General features: G+C 36.9%; 4 protein-coding genes across 4 annotated transcripts; 3 read left to right on the top strand and 1 right to left on the bottom strand.

The window, feature by feature from the left end:
* The first annotated feature begins 1,601 nt into the window (after positions 1 to 1,601).
* Positions 1,602 to 3,253, top strand: LOC112143992 (protein Z-dependent protease inhibitor). Its single transcript, XM_024268323.2, has 4 exons — positions 1,602 to 2,211; positions 2,281 to 2,554; positions 2,671 to 2,818; positions 2,888 to 3,253. The coding sequence occupies exons 1-4, from the start codon at positions 1,617 to 1,619 to the stop codon at positions 3,077 to 3,079; spliced, it is 1,209 nt and encodes a 402-aa protein (XP_024124091.1). The 5' UTR covers positions 1,602 to 1,616; the 3' UTR covers positions 3,080 to 3,253.
* A 1,509-nt stretch (positions 3,254 to 4,762) lies between these two features.
* Positions 4,763 to 6,794, top strand: si:ch1073-416d2.3 (protein Z-dependent protease inhibitor). The gene is made up of 5 exons (XM_024268433.2): positions 4,763 to 4,810; positions 4,938 to 5,564; positions 5,634 to 5,907; positions 6,005 to 6,152; positions 6,225 to 6,794. Exons 2-5 carry the CDS (start codon positions 4,970 to 4,972, stop codon positions 6,414 to 6,416), a joined length of 1,209 nt encoding a protein of 402 aa, XP_024124201.1. The 5' UTR covers positions 4,763 to 4,810; positions 4,938 to 4,969; the 3' UTR covers positions 6,417 to 6,794.
* A 153-nt stretch (positions 6,795 to 6,947) lies between these two features.
* Positions 6,948 to 13,749, top strand: ddx24 (DEAD (Asp-Glu-Ala-Asp) box helicase 24). Its single transcript, XM_024267378.2, has 9 exons — positions 6,948 to 8,594; positions 8,727 to 9,576; positions 9,662 to 10,057; positions 10,166 to 10,319; positions 10,604 to 11,113; positions 11,979 to 12,054; positions 12,283 to 12,471; positions 12,546 to 12,675; positions 12,751 to 13,749. Exons 2-9 carry the CDS (start codon positions 8,799 to 8,801, stop codon positions 13,023 to 13,025), a joined length of 2,508 nt encoding a protein of 835 aa, XP_024123146.1. The 5' UTR covers positions 6,948 to 8,594; positions 8,727 to 8,798; the 3' UTR covers positions 13,026 to 13,749.
* A 204-nt stretch (positions 13,750 to 13,953) lies between these two features.
* On the bottom strand, positions 13,954 to 16,784 carry LOC112143838 (ubiquitin thioesterase OTUB2). Its single transcript, XM_024268087.2, has 5 exons — positions 16,307 to 16,784; positions 15,251 to 15,369; positions 15,087 to 15,171; positions 14,362 to 14,553; positions 13,954 to 14,286 (listed from the first exon to the last, which is right to left on the bottom strand). The coding sequence occupies exons 1-5, from the start codon at positions 16,385 to 16,387 to the stop codon at positions 14,053 to 14,055; spliced, it is 711 nt and encodes a 236-aa protein (XP_024123855.1). The 5' UTR covers positions 16,388 to 16,784; the 3' UTR covers positions 13,954 to 14,052.
* Positions 16,785 to 17,571: the final 787 nt, after the last annotated feature.

Raw genomic sequence — 17,571 nt, 5'->3', positions numbered from 1 at the left:
TCAATAGGGTAATATTTATGGAGACAACCATCAGATATGTACTTTTGTGAAAAAATGATCAAAATATTACTTGATAAAGCAAGTTTATAAAGTTCACAGTACCTAAATAGTTTTGGTAAAGTTATTGGTCACAAAACTGATCTTTTACAGTTATGCACAGAGGTCTGAAATTTGACTTGTTTAACCCTTTAATGACTGGATTTATTTCCAGCCATGAGGGAAAAAAATCAGCTTTTGCTTTTAGGTAGATGCTACATTTGGGTCAATTTGGAGACAAAGGGGTTTCACATATTTGCGACAACAGGCGTTAAAGGGTTAAACAATTGCCAATGCCTGCAAAATAAGTAATGGATGCTCTTGGTGTTTTGCTTTACCCACATGCATTTTTTTTCCCCCTCCAGAATCCAGCAAATCCAATCATGCAGTATGTCTCTAAGCATTTTGGTTTTTTTTTTTAAGTTCAAAACAAATCCAGTCTGGCCTCAGACCTGCACTCACACGATGTACTAAAAATGTAATTCTTTCCAAAAATATCTGACAGGGCCATGCTGGAGGTGTTTTTCTGTATTGTCCTGTAGAGTGGCACTAACATTTAATCAGCTCTCCAACCTAGTTGTTTATACAAGCTCAATTTCATTTTATTTTCCAAACCTGATATTTTTTTTGGGTCACTGTGTTGCTGGAGCCTATCCAAGCTACTGTAGGGTGAAGGTGGGGTACACCCTGGACAGGTCACTAGTCTGTCACAGGGCCACATGCATTTACCCCAGGAGACAATTTAGATGAATTATCCAATGAAGCTCCTTGGGCTGTTGGAGGAAGCCAAGCTTACGTCTTCAATTCAGGTTTAAAGTAAAATCAGAAAATACATTGAAACTACAAAAAATCTCTACTCCTGGTTGATTATTTATTACAACTAGAAAAACGTTAAACCACAAAATTAAATGGAAAAATAGAATATCCTTAAAACTAATTTATTTTGTAAAATTTAAGAAAACATAAATTAGGTGGAATCATAACTTTGAAGTTGTTGAATCTTTGTCTTGTAAGTTTGGTTCTGAAAAATTTAAAATGAGGTTTTCAGGACAAACCTTATAAATTTAACTTTAGATATTTTCCTGAAATTGCAAACAGGTATTCTCAGAGACCTTAAATAATAGTTTTAGTAATTGGTAGGGTTGTGCCTGGTGAAACAATTATGCCAATTGCTGATCTATTATCCTTAAAGCCACAGTGGAATAAAAGTACCTGAAAGTGACAGTAATACTTGCTTTTACTCAAAAATATAAAAAGAGGGGTGATTACCAAAACATGTATTTTTGTAGAGTTTAAAAAAATGTGTTAGAGAACAGCAGTGAGTTGAGGGGTGTTACCTGTGGTTAATGGATAACCCTTAAAGCATACTTGCACTTTGTTTCACCAAATAATAGATGTAGTTTTTAGACAACATCTGACTCAAGCTGAGAGGTACGTATGACTGCTAAACTAGGATAAATGTATGTCAGAAAAATGTTTTCATTCATAAACAAGATCTGTTAAAATGGTTCATTGTTTTCAAATTTTTAACGTTTTTGTCTGTTTCAGGTTGTTATTCCAAACCCTCTTGAAGATCAATCATGGTTATACACAGGATTAAAATGCTGATTTTTGCACTCTTGTGCTTCATTGTTCCTGTCCATTCATCTCAATTACCAAATGCCACCATCATGGATCTCTCTTACAAAAACATGGACTTTGCTATGAACCTTTACAGAGAAATCGCCAACTATCATGACAAAAACATCTTTTATTCACCGCTGAGTGTTTCTACAAGTTTTGCTGCTCTCTTAATGGCTACTGATGGGATCACACACAAGGAGATCCTCAAAGTGTGCAACCTGGAGCAGCTCGAGGTGGATGACCAGCCACAGCTTATCCCCAGACTTTTCCAAAATCTTCAAGACAACATCACACACAACGGATCTCTGCAGGTGGAGCAGAGCATGGCTCTCTTTATCCGACAGCACTTTGAAGTCGAGAAGACATTTGAAGACGATTTGAAGAATTTTTTTCAAGCGGACATCAATGTTTTAGACTTCGGGAACACAAAGGAGACCATCAAAAGCATCAATGACTATGTGAGACAGAAGACTGCAGACAAGGTTCCTGAAATGATCTCCTCTTTAAATGCAATGACTCAACTCCTGCTGATAAACACCATCTTCTTCCAGGGTGGGTTGAATCCTTCATTGATCTGTTGCAGCCTTCACATGGAAGCTAACAGACTGTTCTTCTTCACAGGAGCTTGGCAGATGCCTTTTAATCCTAACTTCACTGATAATGCACCATTCCACATCGACAACTACAACATTGTGCAAGTTCCCATGATGTTTGTAGAGGATAGATTCTACACTATGGAGGATGAGCCTCTGGGAGCTAGAGTCCTTAAGTTACCGTATAAGGGTGGCGTTTCCATGCTAATCCTGCTACCCAATGAAAACACAGATTATACCATGATTGATGATGAGATCAGTGCAACTATGTTCCTGAACTGGATTAGTAAACTGGAAAAAAGGTCTGTAAACATCTCTGATTTTGCTTGGTTTACTAAATTTACATCGACTCTCTGCACTTAGGATCTTCAGTGTTTTTGAATACTGATTAAATGCACAACATGCTTCCTAATTACAGAAAACTGGAAGTGAGAATGCCAAGATTCCACTTGGAACAATCCTATTTACTGCACAACATCCTGCCAAACATGGGTTTGAAGTCTCTCTTCACTGATTCAGCAGATCTTACAAAGCTCTCAAAGAATGAAGACCTCACATTGTCAGAGGTCAGTTTCCATCTTCATCTCACTATTTTTATTCAGAGCCATTTTACTGAACTTGATGTGAAATTGCAGGTTCTTCACAAAGCAGTGATTGAGGTCGATGAAGTTGGGACGACTGCTGCTGCCTCCACGGCGGCTCACATCACTACACACTCCCTCTCAATGCAGTTTTTTATTAACAGGCCATTCTTTTGCTTCATCTATCACGAGGAAACAAAATCCTTATTGTTCATGGGCAGAGTCATCAACCCGACTAAGAACTGATCACAACTTGTTGCTGATTAAATTCTGTTTCATTGGATAAAGTTTAGTCTAACCTGGAAGGATTTATTAATTCAGTTTTTCCCCTGTCCTACTCTAGAGGATGGAGGATGGCAGATCAATTGCACCTTCAGAAAACATCAGATATTTGACATTAAAGATATATTCCACATAAGATACCCTGTCTGCAGATTTTCTTTTTCTCTTTCCTTTTTAATAGGGTATAATATTTATGGAGACACCCATCAGATATGTACTTTTTGAAAAAAAAAATGATCAAAATATTACTTGATAAAACAAGTTTATGAAGTTCACAGTACCTAAATGGTTTTGGCAAAGTTATTTTGATGTGTCTCTAAACTCTGATCTTTTACAGTTATGCATAGAGGCCTGAAATTTGAAATGTTTAACCCTTTAATGCCTGGATTTATTTCCAGCTATGGGGGAAAAAAAAAATCAGCTTTTGCTTTTAGGTGTTACATTTGGGTCATTTTGGAGCCAAAGGGGTTTGTCACATATTTGCGACGACAGGCATTAAAGGGTTAAACAATTGCCAATACCTGCAAAATGTTTTTTTTATAAGTCATATAGATTCTCTTGGTGTTTTGCTTTACCCAAATTTCTTTTTTTTTTTTCAGAAATCAGCAAAATCAACCTTGCAAAATGTCTCTAATAACCATTTTGTTCCTATCAATTTTTTATAGGTAGGTTAAGTTCAAAACGAATCCAGTCTGGCCTCAGACTTGCCCTCACTTACACGATGTACTAATAAAATGTTTTCCTAACAAATTCTGACATGGCATGAAAAGGTCATGCTGGAGGTGTTTTTCTGTTTTGTCCTGTAGAGTGGCAGTAACATTCAAAATCAGTAGCTCTTTGGCTTAGCTTGTTTTTCCATTTATTTTCCAAACTTGATATTTTTTTGGGTCACTGTGTTGCTGGAGCCTATCCAAGCTACTGTAGGGTGAAGGTGGGGTACACCCTGGACAGGTCACTAGTCGGTCACAGGGCCACATGCATTTACGCCAGGAGACAATTTGGATGGATTATCCAATCAAGCTCCTTGGGCTGTTGGAGGAAGCCAAGCTTACGTCTTCAATTCAGGTTTAAAGTAAAATCAGAAAATACATTGAAATTACAAAAAAAATCTACTCCTGGTTGATTATTTATTACAACTAGAAAAATGTTAAACCACAAAATTAAATGGAAAAAAATATATCCTTAAAACATTACATTTATTTTGTCAAATTTAAGAAAAGAACATAAATTAGGTGGAATCATAACTTTGAAGTCGTTGAATCTTTTGTTTCTTGTAAGTTTGATTCTGAAAAATTAAAAATTAGGTTTTCAGGGCAAACTTTAGATATTTAACTTTAGATATTAGATATGAAATTGCAAAGAGTTATTCTCAGAGACCTTAAAAAGAGTTTTAGTAATTGGTAGGGTTGCGCTGGGTGAAACAATTATGCCAATTGCTGATCTATTATGCTTAAAGCCACAGTGGAATAAAAGTACCTGAAAATGACAGTAATACTTGCTTTTACTCAAAAATATAAAAAGAGGGGTGATTACCAAAACATGTATTTTTGTAGAGTTTAAAAAAATGTGTAAGAGAACAGCAGTGAGTTGAGGGGTGTTACCTGTGGTTAATGGATAACCCTTAAAGCATACTTGCACTTTGTTTCACCAAATAATAGATGTAGTTTTCAGACAACATCTGACTCAAGCTGAGAGGTACGTATGACTGTTAAATTAGGATAAATGTATGTCAGAAAAATAACGTAAATTGTTTTCACTCATTAACAAGATCTGATCAAATGGTTCATTGTTTTCACATTTTTAACGTATTTGTCTGTTTCAGGTTGTTATTCCAAACCCTCTTGAAGAGGAATCATGGTTATACACAGGATTAAAATGCTAATTTTTGCACTCCTGTGCTTCATTGTTCCTGTCCATTCATCTCAATTACCAAATGCCACCATCATGGATCTCTCTTACAAAAACATGGACTTTGCTATGAACCTTTACAGAGAAATCGCCAACTATCATGACAAAAACATCTTTTATTCACCGCTGAGTGTTTCTACAAGTTTTGCTGCTCTCTTAATGGCTACTGATGGGATCACACACAAGGAGATCCTCAAAGTGTGCAACCTGGAGCAGCTCGAGGTGGACGACCAGCCACAGCTTATCCCGAGACTTTTCCAAAATCTTCAAGACAACATCACACACAACGGATCTCTGCAGGTGGAGCAGAGCATGGCTCTCTTTATCCGACAGCACTTTGAAGTCGAGAAGACATTTGAAGACGATTTGAAGAATTTTTTTCAAGCGGACATCAATGTTTTAGACTTCGGGAACACAAAGGAGACCATCAAAAGCATCAATGACTATGTGAGACAGAAGACTGCAGACAAGGTTCCTGAAATGATTTCCTCTTTAAATGCAATGACTCAACTCCTGCTGATCAACACCATCTTCTTCCAGGGTGGGTTGAATCCTTCATTGATCTGTTGCAGCCTTCACATGGAAGCTAACAGACTGTTCTTCTTCACAGGAGCTTGGCAGATGCCTTTTAATCCTAACTTCACTGATAACGCACCATTCCACATCGACAACTACAACATTGTGCAAGTTCCCATGATGTTTGTAGAGGGTAGATTCTACACTATGGAGGATGAGCCTCTGGGAGCTAGAGTCCTCAAGTTACCGTATAAGGGTGGGGTTTCCATGCTAATCCTGCTACCCAACAAAAAAACTGACTACACTACAATCGATAATGAGATCACGGCCCAGCGGTTCCTGAGCTGGATCCAAAATCTGGAAGAAATGTTTGTGTTTTTTTTTTTACTTTTTCATGTAAATTTTGACCCTAAAAATGCATGATATTTATACGTTGTTTACTATGTCAATTCTAATTGTTTTTAGGAAACTTGAAGTCAACATGCCAAAGTTCAAAATGGAGCGAGGCTACTCTTTGCACAACATCCTGCCAGAAATGGGCATGACCTCACTTTTTACTGATGTAGCCAATCTGGCGAGGCTAAGCAAGGCTGGAGGCCTCAGAGTCTCTGAGGTTAGTTTACATTTTATTTTTTCTGCAACATATTAAAAAATAAACTCTGCTATTTTCCCTAAATAATCCCAGGTGCTGCACAAAGCTGTGATCGAGGTTGATGAAGTTGGGACGACTGCTGCAGCTGCCACAGCAACCGGCATCATACCGTACGCCCTTCCAAAGAGATTTACTATCAACAGGCCGTTCTTCTTCTTCATTTATCACGAGGAAACAAACGCTCTGCTGTTTATGGGTAGAGTGATCAACCCCACTAAAAACTAGTAATGACCACTGTTGCTGTTTGACCTCTGCTGCAGCTAAAGAGGATGTTTTCCGTCTGTAAAATCCCTTAGATTAGAATTGAGCAAATGTTTACTTTGATTTGTGTCGTTGCGTTTAATCAGTTTTGACTGATGCTTTGATAACTATTGAAAAAGTAATTTATATGAATTGGAAAATAGTTATCATAAAACAAAAACATTGAATTTGTTCTCTTTTTATATTGAACTTTGTCAAAAATGAAGTCATGGATGAATGCAAACTCTCAGCTAGCATGAAGCTTGTTTTCATTTGTTTGTTTTTTGTTCAACATTTAGTGATTCTGGGTTTACCATCAGTTCCTTTTTTTAGTTTGTAGTTAATAAATAACTAACTGATAAATATGATGACTTATGAACATTTGTCAACTTATAAGGCAGTAAGAATATTTTTGTTTTGTTTTAAAGAATTTTTGTTTTAAAATTGAAATAATTATTTTTAAAGCTGTTTTAGTGGCTTAGTGGTTGAATATATAATTTGTAATTTTATGAAATACTTCTGCAAGATGCTAATGTAAATTATTTATGAATTAATACTGAGATAATAGAATATTGTCTCTTCACTATAATCATGGCAATTTAAACTAAATTGTTGCTAACTTCACTAATTAAAAAAATAATAATAATACATTAATTAATAAAAAATATATTTCTACTTGTATTTTATGATTCAAGTTTGCTTTTCAGATGTCACAATTTATTGATGCCCTAAATTGCCATCCAAAAAATTGATTTCATGTGATCTGATCACCTCCACTGTTACTGTCAGTCATGTTATGACAAAGTGGAAGTAGTTGGAACAACTGTAACTCATCCACAAAGTGATGGGCTCCATAAACTAACAAAGCAGGAGCACATCAACAATTGCAATATAAGGAGTAGTTAGATGCACAGATTCAAAGCACATCACTACTAAATTTTTGGGCAATGGAGACGAGTCCAATTTCTTCTTCTGCAAACTTGATTGGCAGCGCTGGTGTTGGTAGTTGTCAGCAGAAGAGCACCTGCCTGATTGCATTAAGCCAAGTGTGAAGTTAAGATGGGAGTACTACGATGTGGGGCTGCATTTAAAAGATGGCTTACCCCCTTTAGTTCAAGTACTGTAAATAAGAAAAACACTTACAAAATTTTTCCCTTGAAAATCCAGGCTCATTTTGTTAATTTCTAGTGTCCCTTACAGTAGGGGTTACCAAACAGTGTAGTATAATGTTCTATTAATGTTTTATTATTTTAATGTGAAAAAACTACAGTGGGCTGAATTTTATGAAACTAAAATGTGAATGGATTTGCCACTAATTCTTGTTTACTTGTTTTTTGTACATATATTTAATTTACACTGGATTATCTTGCAAGAAATACAAGGAATATGGGAAATCTTCACCTGCACTGTTCAATTCCAGGTATTTACCTCTGAGTCATTTAACCATGCGTCAATATGTGACAAATCGGGTGTTGCTGAGTCACACTGTTGAAGTTTTGGCAAAGGTTTTATTTTAAGGTCAGAGTTCAAAATAAACAAATATTGACTATGAATTGTATCAGCAGACTCTAATTATGATATAGCGACTTGTACCTAAGTGAGTCGTTTCAACCCGACTTACAAATGTGAGTTTTGAACATAAATATATCTAGAAGTCATTTACAGAATACATCAAAATTCATGAACAAATAAAAGTAAAAATAAGTGAACGAATAAAAGTAAAAAAGACCAAAAAAGAAAAAAAAGCCCAAAGGACTTTAAACACATACATTTCTTTTGAACCTGCTTGTTAAAATTAAATTGTCAAATCAATGTTTTCCAGAAAACGTTCATCTTGAACAATAAAAAATAGAAACTTTATTGCAATGAAGCATCCTTGTTAAGTAATCTGGTGGACAACTTACGTAGATTTTTTTTGTTAAAAAGGAGATTTAAATTCAGAAATTTAAACAGGTTCTACTTTGTTAAACTTTTTTTTTTTAGTAGATGGTATATTGGACTATTTTTCCCCACTTTTTTTCATTCTTGTTTGGATACTGTGTTTAAATAAAGTTTTTTACAAAACACGTGATCAACACTGTCATGGCGGCGCCCTCGTGCATTGCGTGGTTGTTAACAGTTGTGCGTGTATTTTGATACTTGATAACGCTCCGTCGAGTCAAGGTAAAGTACGATTATATTTATTTTTAATAATATAAAGTTTGTTAAATATGTTATCAATACACCGTAGAAATATATATATCCTTATTTATTCATTCGCGCTGATCTTAATCGTCAAGCTTTTCTCTCTGTCAGATCTCAGGTTCACTCTCCACCTTGATTATCAAAGATAATTCACATTTATTAAAACTGTTGAAAGTAAGAAAAATGAAGACAAAGAAAGTGAAAGCCCCAAACAAAAGCCGCTCGTTTGGGTTGAAGAAACAGAGCATCCGCGCCAAAGGAACGTGGAAAGCGGTCGAGATAGATCCCAGCGTGTTCGCGGAACAGGGCCTGGAGGGTCTGGTGTGTTTCGAGGAGCTGACGGATTATCGCATGATAGACAGCGAGAAAGCTGCAGCCCAGGCAGCTAAGCAACTTAAACGAGATAAGAAGATGGCCAAGAAAAGAAAAGTCGAAGATGAAGGCAAAGATGGAGAAACTACGTCTACAGAACCAGCGAAGAAGAAAGCAAAGAAGAAGAGGAAGAAGAAGAAGAAAGTGTCTCCAAAGGAATCTGTGGAATCAGAAAACGGTGATGCAGCAGAAGATGACAAGCCTGCGGGTGAAGATGGTACCCAAGACCCGAGTGATCTCGGTGAACAAGAACAGACTAAAAAAATTAGGAAAAAGAAATTGAAGACCCACACAGATGATGCCACGGAGGAGCAACCAAAGCTGGATTCTCCATCTGAAAAAGAAGGTTCTAGTCAAGATAACAAGGCAAAGCCCACTAAAAAGCAGACAAAGAACTGGACCGCTGCAGCACTTTGTGGTTCTGATGACAAACAGTCTGATGTGAGCGCCTGGAAGGACCTGTTTGTCCCTTCTTCAGTGCTAAAAGCTCTCAGCAGCCTGGGATTTGAGTCACCAACACCCATTCAGGCCCTAGCTTTACCCCCAGCCATCAGAGATCAGATGGATATTCTGGGTGCAGCTGAGACAGGTGAGATCAACATAAATCTTAAGGCACTGAAGTCTTGATTTTGCCCCTTTGTTGCCGCATGTTCTAACGTGAAGTTTGGTTGCAGGAAGTGGAAAGACGTTAGCTTTTGGTATTCCCATGATCCACACCATCTTAGAATGGAAGAGCAACACAGAGGAAAATCTTCACAACAACATGGACAAACCCCCCTCAAATGTGCTGAGTTTATACTTACCATCAGTGGAAGAGTCTGTAAAATCAGAAGAAGAGTCCACAGCAGAGGGGAACCTGGATGGGAGTGTGGAGGCTTCAGACGAGGAAGAAAACGTGGAAAAAGACGGCTGTGAGGATCAAGACGAGAAAACTGGAAGCATGATTAAAAATACTGAAGAACAACTGGCTGGTGTCCGGTCTCGACCTCTCCTGGGACTGGTTCTGACTCCCACCAGAGAGCTGGCTGTTCAAGTCAAACACCACATTGATGCCGTCACAAAATTCACCGGTAAGTCTCCACTAAACGAAGCCTGTGAACAAACGGGAAGGAAATCTCTGCTGATTGCTGCAATTGATGGAATATAAATCTCCATAAGATGCTTTTTCTATGTTCCAGACATCAAGACAGCCATTGTGGTGGGGGGGATGGCCCAGCAGAAACAAAAGAGGATGCTGAAACGCTGCCCAGAGATCATTATCGCCACTCCTGGACGTTTGTGGGATTTGATCAAGGAGAAGCATCCTCACCTTCTCAACCTCAGACACCTCCGGTTTGTCACAGTTCATTAAAACCATTTCCATTTTTTTAAATACATTCAAAAATGTTACACTTTCTTATGAGCTGCATTTTCTAGCGTTCTAATGATGGTCCAGCACATTCCTCTCTGTGTTGTTCAGTCAGGTTTTTCACCAGAAAATGCTGATATTGTAAGTTTTGTTGAACCAACGACCAGTTATTCCATAAATCAAAGCAGAATCCACCTCGCCTTCCTCTTACACATTCCTCTGTTTTGCAGACCGACCTGTTTTGTTTGACACGCTTGCTTGTCTCCAGGTGTTTGGTGATCGATGAAGCCGATCGCATGGTGGAAAGAGGACACTTTGCAGAGCTGGAGAACCTGCTGGAGATGCTCAACACCACACACTTCAACCCCAAACGGCAGACGTTCGTCTTCTCTGCCACTCTGACGCTGACCCACAGCCTGCCCAGCCGCCTCCTTCAGAAGAAGAAGAACTTGGAGAAGAGGAGCAAACTGGACATTCTCATAGAGAAAGTAGGAATCAAGTCCAAACCGAAAGTCATCGACCTCACCAGGAAAGAGGCAACCGTGGAGACCCTGACTGAGACTCAGATCCACTGTCAGAAGGATGAGAAGGACTTCTACCTCTATTACTTCTTGCTCCAGTATCCTGGCCGCACCATGGTTTTTGCCAACAGCATCGATTGCATCAAAAGACTGAACTCTTTGCTGGTTATCCTGGACTGTAATCCACTGCCTCTACATGCTAACATGCACCAGAAACAGCGACTCAAAAACCTGGAGAGGTTTGCAGAAAGAGAAAGGTGAGGACTGCAGAATTTCTTTGCCCAGAATCAAGTTTTTTTCTTTTAAATCCTGTGGTTAATTTAACAGTTTTATCTCATGTGTATACACAAGAAAACTAAATAATTTCATAAAGAATTAAATCACATAGTAGTGTTTTTTTATTGGATCTACCAGTGGGGGTCTTTTTCTTTATTTTCAGACCTTAATTTAAAAAGTTTCAATGTAATCCTATGTTTAATGAAAATTAGTGATTTAAAAAAATAATAATTAAAATAATTGTTAACAAACTTGAAAGTTTCAAATAGTACATACATAATTCATTTATGCATAAATTTATTTAGGGTCAAACCAAATGTTTGTGTCCAAAACCGTGTAAAACTTTTTTTGGAAATGCCCACAAAGGCAATAAAATGATGCATACTTAAAAAAATTAATGTCACCTTTTTACTTTTTTTCCAATGAGCTTGATTTATTTTTATTGTTTCAACTGTTTTAGTCGGTTTAAGCAAAAATCTGTTAAAAATGGTCACATGATCTCAGTTTCTGGGATTATTTTTTTGAGTTTGGTTCAGCCTGATTAGGCAGGATGTATACATTCTAACATATTTAAACAAAATGTATTTAATTCAGATTTTTTTAACCATTGCACTTAAGTTATTACTTTGTTTTAGATCCAAATTAGCTGCATCTGGATTTTTTTCCCTAATTTAATCAGCACTGCATGCTCTTAAAACCTGGTGATCGTCAGTTTTGTGGCCATAATGATTAGTAAATTAAAATATATATATTTCACCGACAAATCAAACCATCACAATAAAATAAGACATTAGTTTTTATTTACTAAACTGACACTGAAGTGTTTACCTTTCTCATTTGTCACAGTGCTGTCCTGCTAACGACTGATGTGGCAGCAAGAGGTCTGGACATCCCCGATGTGCAGCACGTTATTCACTACCAGGTACTTTTGAAAATCTGTTTCTAATTGGCTGTGAGGACTGTAACAAATATATCCATGATTTTTTTTAACTTACTTTGAAAAATGTAAAGCCATCCAATAAAAAAAACTTATTTATCATTATTTTAAGAACAAATTATTTATATCTCCAATTAATCGGTCTGCTTAACATGTTAAAGAAAACTCCAAAGTCTTAAAACAGAGTAAAGTTTTAATAACTTCTTGCCACAGGTTCCAAGAACATCAGAGACTTACGTCCATCGGAGCGGCAGAACGGCAAGAGCAACCAAAGAGGGTCTAAGTTTGCTGTTAGTCGGCCCCGACGACATGATTAATTTCAGGAAAATATACAAAACTCTTGAAAAAGATGAGGAGCTTCCAATGTTCCCTTTTGAGACCAAATGCTTAGACGCCATCAAGGTGAGATCCTCAGTCGAAACACTTAGAAGCAGGAATGTGTTCCTCTGAGACATGTTTTTTTATTGACTCCACAGGAGAGAGTAAATCTGGCCAGAAAAATAGAAAAGATCGAGTTCTATAACAGCAGAGAAAAGCAGCATGATTCCTGGTTCAAACAGGCAGCAGAGGCTCTGGAAGTGGACCTGGATGATGATCTCTTACTTGGTAAGACACACATGCGTGTTATGAAAGCAGCTCACAGAAACGCTCAATTGTTGCTAACAGAGAAACTGTTCACAGGCGGAGCAAAAGATGAAGATGCTGAGAGGGAGCAACAAAAGATGGTGAAAGGGATGAAAAAGCATTTAAAGCACCTGATATCCCAGCCCATATTCAAGCACGCAATGAAGACCAAGTACCCAACTCAAATGGGCAAGCTGCCTCTCCACCACATGCCCCACGCCACCATGGAAAGCGCCCTAACGAGGGTTTCAGTTCAGAAGAAAAACCAGGAGGCAAAACGAGGCTTTTCACAGCAGTGCAAACAACAGCGGCAAAGGAAAGGAAAGCAGTGACTCTGAAATTCAAGTTTGTGTCTTTAAGCTTTAAAAAAAAATTAAAAGCATAATTAATGCAAATGTAATTGCATTTTTGAGAAATAGTTGTACATTGCAATATTTTAGAGAATTTTTATTCCCTTAACACGATGGATTTCATCTGTGGCATTTGAGAAAACATAAAACAAACATGACTTCTTTTTTTATTGAAGTTAGTTGCTTACTTTAAACACAACTTAATAAAAAATTACAAATCAAGAAAGTTATGTCAAACATTTTCTCCTTAATGGTGCATTACCCCAAATGTCCAGCAGAGGGAGACATTTATATAAAAAAAGCAAATTCTGATTTTTTTTTAATAAAATGACACCACCCTGAATTGATTTGTCCTTTGCAAGTTAATGATTAATCATTACATTCTATGACTAATTCCTTATTTTCTAACTACTAAAAGACTATATAGTATATATAACAGAACATATAACATCAATAATTTCCCAAAGTAAAAACTTAATATGAACATTTTATGAAACTACTTATGAATCCACTGTGTTCTGATCATGAAAACTTGGATAGTTAATAAAAGTAACCTTTTTTTAAACATGCATTTAAACGCAATGCATTGTGGTTGATATTTAACAATCTAGTTAGCGCACTAATCTACAGTTTTTTGCAGAGAACTCTGGGCAATTGCTAAGGAACTGGATTTTGGACCTCTAGATTCAGACAACTCTAAAAAAAATGGTGAACGCACCGTATAAGTTGTAAAGGAATTCGGACACAACCTTTTCACCAAAAACTCTTTTTTGGGGGTAAAACTGAAAGGAGATTTGTTGGGGAAAAAAAAGTACACTTGAACTCTGGCTTTGCTCAGAGTCCCTTTAAACATCATTGTCACTTTACTTTTCTCACTTACAATTTTTCAGAAGACAAATGAGTAAAAACAGTGTGAAAACATTTTTTTTATTTCTTTTCTAAGCCCAAAAAAATGTTTAAAATGTATGGAATTTATTTTCTGCGTTTTTCTTTAACATTCCTGAGATGATTAGTCAGTGGATAGTGGGCCGGTGTTTCTGAGTTCAGGTCGTTGATAAAGAATGTTATAGTGTGACGACTGGTAGAGAAGATGCAGAGATGGTTCTGCGCCCTCTGGAATGATGAAGTGTACCAGCTGCTGGTGTTCACCTTCCAGAGAAACTATGTGAAGACCAACATCCAAAGCTTGGGACAAAGCTAAGATGTCCACATGATCACACTCCATTGCCATAACCTCCACTTCCTGTACAAAGAGAACATAAAGCCTATTTTAGTCATGTCACGTCAGCTTGGAAATGTTCACTGGATTGGTACTAACTTGACGACAGTAGACTTGTAGGTCAGGAGCTTCAACAAAGTTGCAGAAGAAGTCTGCAAAGTTTTGCAAATGTGCTGACGTAAGCAGACGCAGATACTGAACAACGCCGTCGGAGACTGCGCTCTGGTTGAAGAGCTTGAGTAGTGTGCTTTCTTGCTCCTCGGCCTGGCACTGCTCCACAACATTTACAACCTTCAGCAGAAAAGAACAAAGATTCATGAAATCCTTTTCATTGCCCTGAACTGGTCGATCAAGTAACTGAGGAGCGTTTCATTCTTCAGTTTGACATTTTAGAAGGTGAGGATACAGGTGAAAAAAGGCTGAAATATTATTTAATGGTAATGTAAAAATAGTTTTCACTCTAAGGCAGCAAACCAAACTGGTTTGGGTGTGATTACTCAAAGTGTTGGCCTCCCATATAATGGCTCTAATGAATTATTGAGATGCTTTAGCTTCACTTTATAGTGTTGGATGATGCTCATACGTTTGACAGAAAAATCTAACCAAGACAGAGCAGGAATAAAGTCAAACTACAGTTTGATTTCAAACCATTAGGTTTAATCTCATGACCACAACAGTAAAGTCCCACTCTGATCATCTATTGATCTATTGTAAAAGCGTTCCCAAAAAAATCTGTCATAATCTGTCATAATTTCTGCAGAGCGGCAGAAGTATATTCACCTCTGTTCTCTTGTTTTCATGATAAGGTAGAAAGGAATACATACGGTATCCAGGTGGTGGATGAAGGAACTCTCTTCGAATCCTGCAACAGCCAAAACCTGTCCACTCTGGATTATCTTCTGCTTGAACCTGTCATTACATTAAACATCAGACTTCTTCCACTTTGTTCTGGTTATACAGCTTGACTAATATGCAGTTGTTTGGGTACCTCTCTAGAGCTCGGGGATGCTGTAAGAGTGACTCCAAGTAGGCGAAGCAGAAGGCTCTGTAGAAGCAGTTCCCATCACCGAGTACTTTACGAACGGCGAAAAACTGGCTATCTAAATCCTGATCAGGAGAGATTAATTTAATATAACAGACATTTAGAATGACCTTGTGTTTAAGCCAGCTCAGGGGCCTTGTGGTAGAGTGTCCGCCCTGAGATTGGAAGGTCAGGAGTTCAAATCCTGGCCAAGTCATTCCAAAGACTCTAAAAATGGAACCCAGTGGCTCCCTGCTTGACTCTCAGCATTAAGGAGGGTTAAACCACCAAATGGTTCCCGAGTGCAGCTGTGTCTGCAGCTCACCGCTCCCTCAGGGGATGGGTCAAGTGCAGAAAACAAATTTCACACACCTAGGTGTGTGACAACTAAAGGGACTTTAAGTTAAAAATAGTTTACAACACCATCCTTTTTAAAATTCAACTATTTATATGGAAAAAAACAGCAAATTTGTTGTTTTTAGTTTGTTTTTTTACATTTTTTATTTTGTCTAGGAATGCACAAAAATATCAATTATAAATATATCATATCTGCAAATAATTCCTGGCTGAAAACACAAATTCTGACAATAAGACTATAAAGCTAAAGCATTCCTGCAAAAAACAATATATAGAAATAATAATAGTGACAAATTTGGTCTTTATATTATCTGTAAAGTAATGCAAATGCATCACCAAGTAAAATAATGGCACAAAAATCTCTATAATAAGACTTTGGGTTAAATCTTCAATAACATTATTCATCTCCAGGTAGTAGTTGATAGTTAACAAAGAAATAATTGTTTTATTTAAAAAAAAATCTGTAATAACAAAAATTTGCACTGTTTTGCCTGAAAATAAAAGTGCGTTGGTTTAAATTAATGCTTCACGACAGTTTTTAACGATTTCCTGTATTTTGATGTTTGTAATCATTATTAGAGTATTAATGACACTTTAACTTGTATCATTTTTTTGGAAACACTTCTGGTGTTATTACACAATAAAGGTCAGAGGAAAACCGCCTACTTTGTGTTTGGGGTGCGGGTTTTCCGCAGACACGAGCGCAGAAATGTCTTCCCTGCGTGAAATCAGACAGTCGGCCTCCATCTGTTCATATAGCGTCACGTTCCTTCCGTCGGAGGGTGACCGGTCACTTGACAAATATTCGAGTTTCCTTAACCTCAAAGTGTGGAAACATAACCGCGTAATTACAGCAGTGGAACAGGTGCGTCATCGCGGTGTCAAAGCATGATTTTTTTTGTTTTGTTTTGGGGATTTTAGTTCCCGTTTCTACAAACCGGATGTTTGGAGAATACCCACGTGGAGGGGGTTCTTAAAGGGACAGTACACCATTTTAACTGCTGACATAAGCTCCCTCTTTGTAGACTCCATGTGTAAAAACTATTGTTTGAGTCAATAAAAATGTACATATATTTTGTTCATATTTAATAAATACAACTAAGAATACAATTTAAGGAATTTCAATCAAATAAAATGTACATTTTATTAATAAAGGAGGAAATTAATAGATTCCTGCTTGTTAAATAACAAATATCTCAATATCAATAACCTCAATAGCGTCATACAGTGACTAAAAAATAATATTTTGTCATTAATTTAGTAATTCCTTATTTATTAGTTTAACACAAGCAGATTCTGAAATTCTAGTGTAGTATTTTATTCATCTTTTTATTGTTAATTTATCGATAACAAAACAATTAAGACACTTTTGCCTTATAGTATGATTATTTACAATATGATTTGAACATTTATAATTATTTGGTGTTGTTTGATGTCTTTTCTTTCCTTGTGTGGCTCTAAATTGACAATTTTAGTTGTGAATTGGCTCTTTACAATTGAATTCAAATGGGTCGGAATTCTTTTAAAGACCCACTCTAGTAAAAACCTTGTTTTTGGAGTTTTTAACGTGTTTAAGTTCCTTTTTACGATTACGGAGGACATATATAGGAAAATGAAGCTTACATTTTTTTAATATAGTTTTTAGTGAATCAGTAGCAGATGCAAAATGTCTTTGGAAAAAGTTTGTAAATGTGACATAGAAGCCACTACAGCAAGTTCGCTTTGCAGCTCCATTCCTATGCATCCACTTGTAGATGAGGTGAATTTCTAATGAACTCCTTATCTCTTGGAAAATGACAGTTTTTTTTTTATTTTTGGCTAAAAATGACTTAATCATAATCAAAAGACCACTGGGAACGCTTTTACAAAACATATAGGAGTGGGTTTTAAAATGTATAGTCCATGCAGAATTTTCAAAGCATGATAATTAC

Source organism: Oryzias melastigma, linkage group LG22 (genome assembly GCF_002922805.2).
Source record: "Oryzias melastigma strain HK-1 linkage group LG22, ASM292280v2, whole genome shotgun sequence".
Classification (NCBI taxonomy): domain Eukaryota; kingdom Metazoa; phylum Chordata; class Actinopteri; order Beloniformes; family Adrianichthyidae; genus Oryzias; species Oryzias melastigma.
The sequence above is the reverse complement of the archived record's forward strand: the minus strand, read 5'-3'. Positions and strand labels throughout refer to the sequence as shown.

What these genes read in the sequence shown, in the direction of transcription:
- LOC112143992 (XM_024268323.2), top strand. Translation starts at nt 1,617, where the DNA reads ATGGTTATACACAGGATTAAAATGCTGATTTTTGCACTCTTGTGCTTC. An exon ending in ATTAGTAAACTGGAAAAAAG is followed by an intron (nt 2,555 to 2,670) that starts GTCTGTAAACAT and finishes TCCTAATTACAG; the next exon opens with AAAACTGGAAGTGAGAATGC. An exon ending in AAGACCTCACATTGTCAGAG is followed by an intron (nt 2,819 to 2,887) that starts GTCAGTTTCCAT and finishes GTGAAATTGCAG; the next exon opens with GTTCTTCACAAAGCAGTGAT.
- si:ch1073-416d2.3 (XM_024268433.2), top strand. Translation starts at nt 4,970, where the DNA reads ATGGTTATACACAGGATTAAAATGCTAATTTTTGCACTCCTGTGCTTC. An exon ending in CAACACCATCTTCTTCCAGG is followed by an intron (nt 5,565 to 5,633) that starts GTGGGTTGAATC and finishes TCTTCTTCACAG; the next exon opens with GAGCTTGGCAGATGCCTTTT. An exon ending in GAGGCCTCAGAGTCTCTGAG is followed by an intron (nt 6,153 to 6,224) that starts GTTAGTTTACAT and finishes AAATAATCCCAG; the next exon opens with GTGCTGCACAAAGCTGTGAT.
- ddx24 (XM_024267378.2), top strand. Translation starts at nt 8,799, where the DNA reads ATGAAGACAAAGAAAGTGAAAGCCCCAAACAAAAGCCGCTCGTTTGGG. An exon ending in AGGTTTGCAGAAAGAGAAAG is followed by an intron (nt 11,114 to 11,978) that starts GTGAGGACTGCA and finishes CATTTGTCACAG; the next exon opens with TGCTGTCCTGCTAACGACTG. An exon ending in AATGCTTAGACGCCATCAAG is followed by an intron (nt 12,472 to 12,545) that starts GTGAGATCCTCA and finishes TTGACTCCACAG; the next exon opens with GAGAGAGTAAATCTGGCCAG.
- LOC112143838 (XM_024268087.2), bottom strand. Translation starts at nt 16,387, where the DNA reads ATGGAGGCCGACTGTCTGATTTCACGCAGGGAAGACATTTCTGCGCTC. An exon ending in ACCCGCACCCCAAACACAAA is followed by an intron (nt 15,370 to 16,306) that starts GTAGGCGGTTTT and finishes TCTCCTGATCAG; the next exon opens with GATTTAGATAGCCAGTTTTT. An exon ending in TACAAGTCTACTGTCGTCAA is followed by an intron (nt 14,287 to 14,361) that starts GTTAGTACCAAT and finishes CTCTTTGTACAG; the next exon opens with GAAGTGGAGGTTATGGCAAT.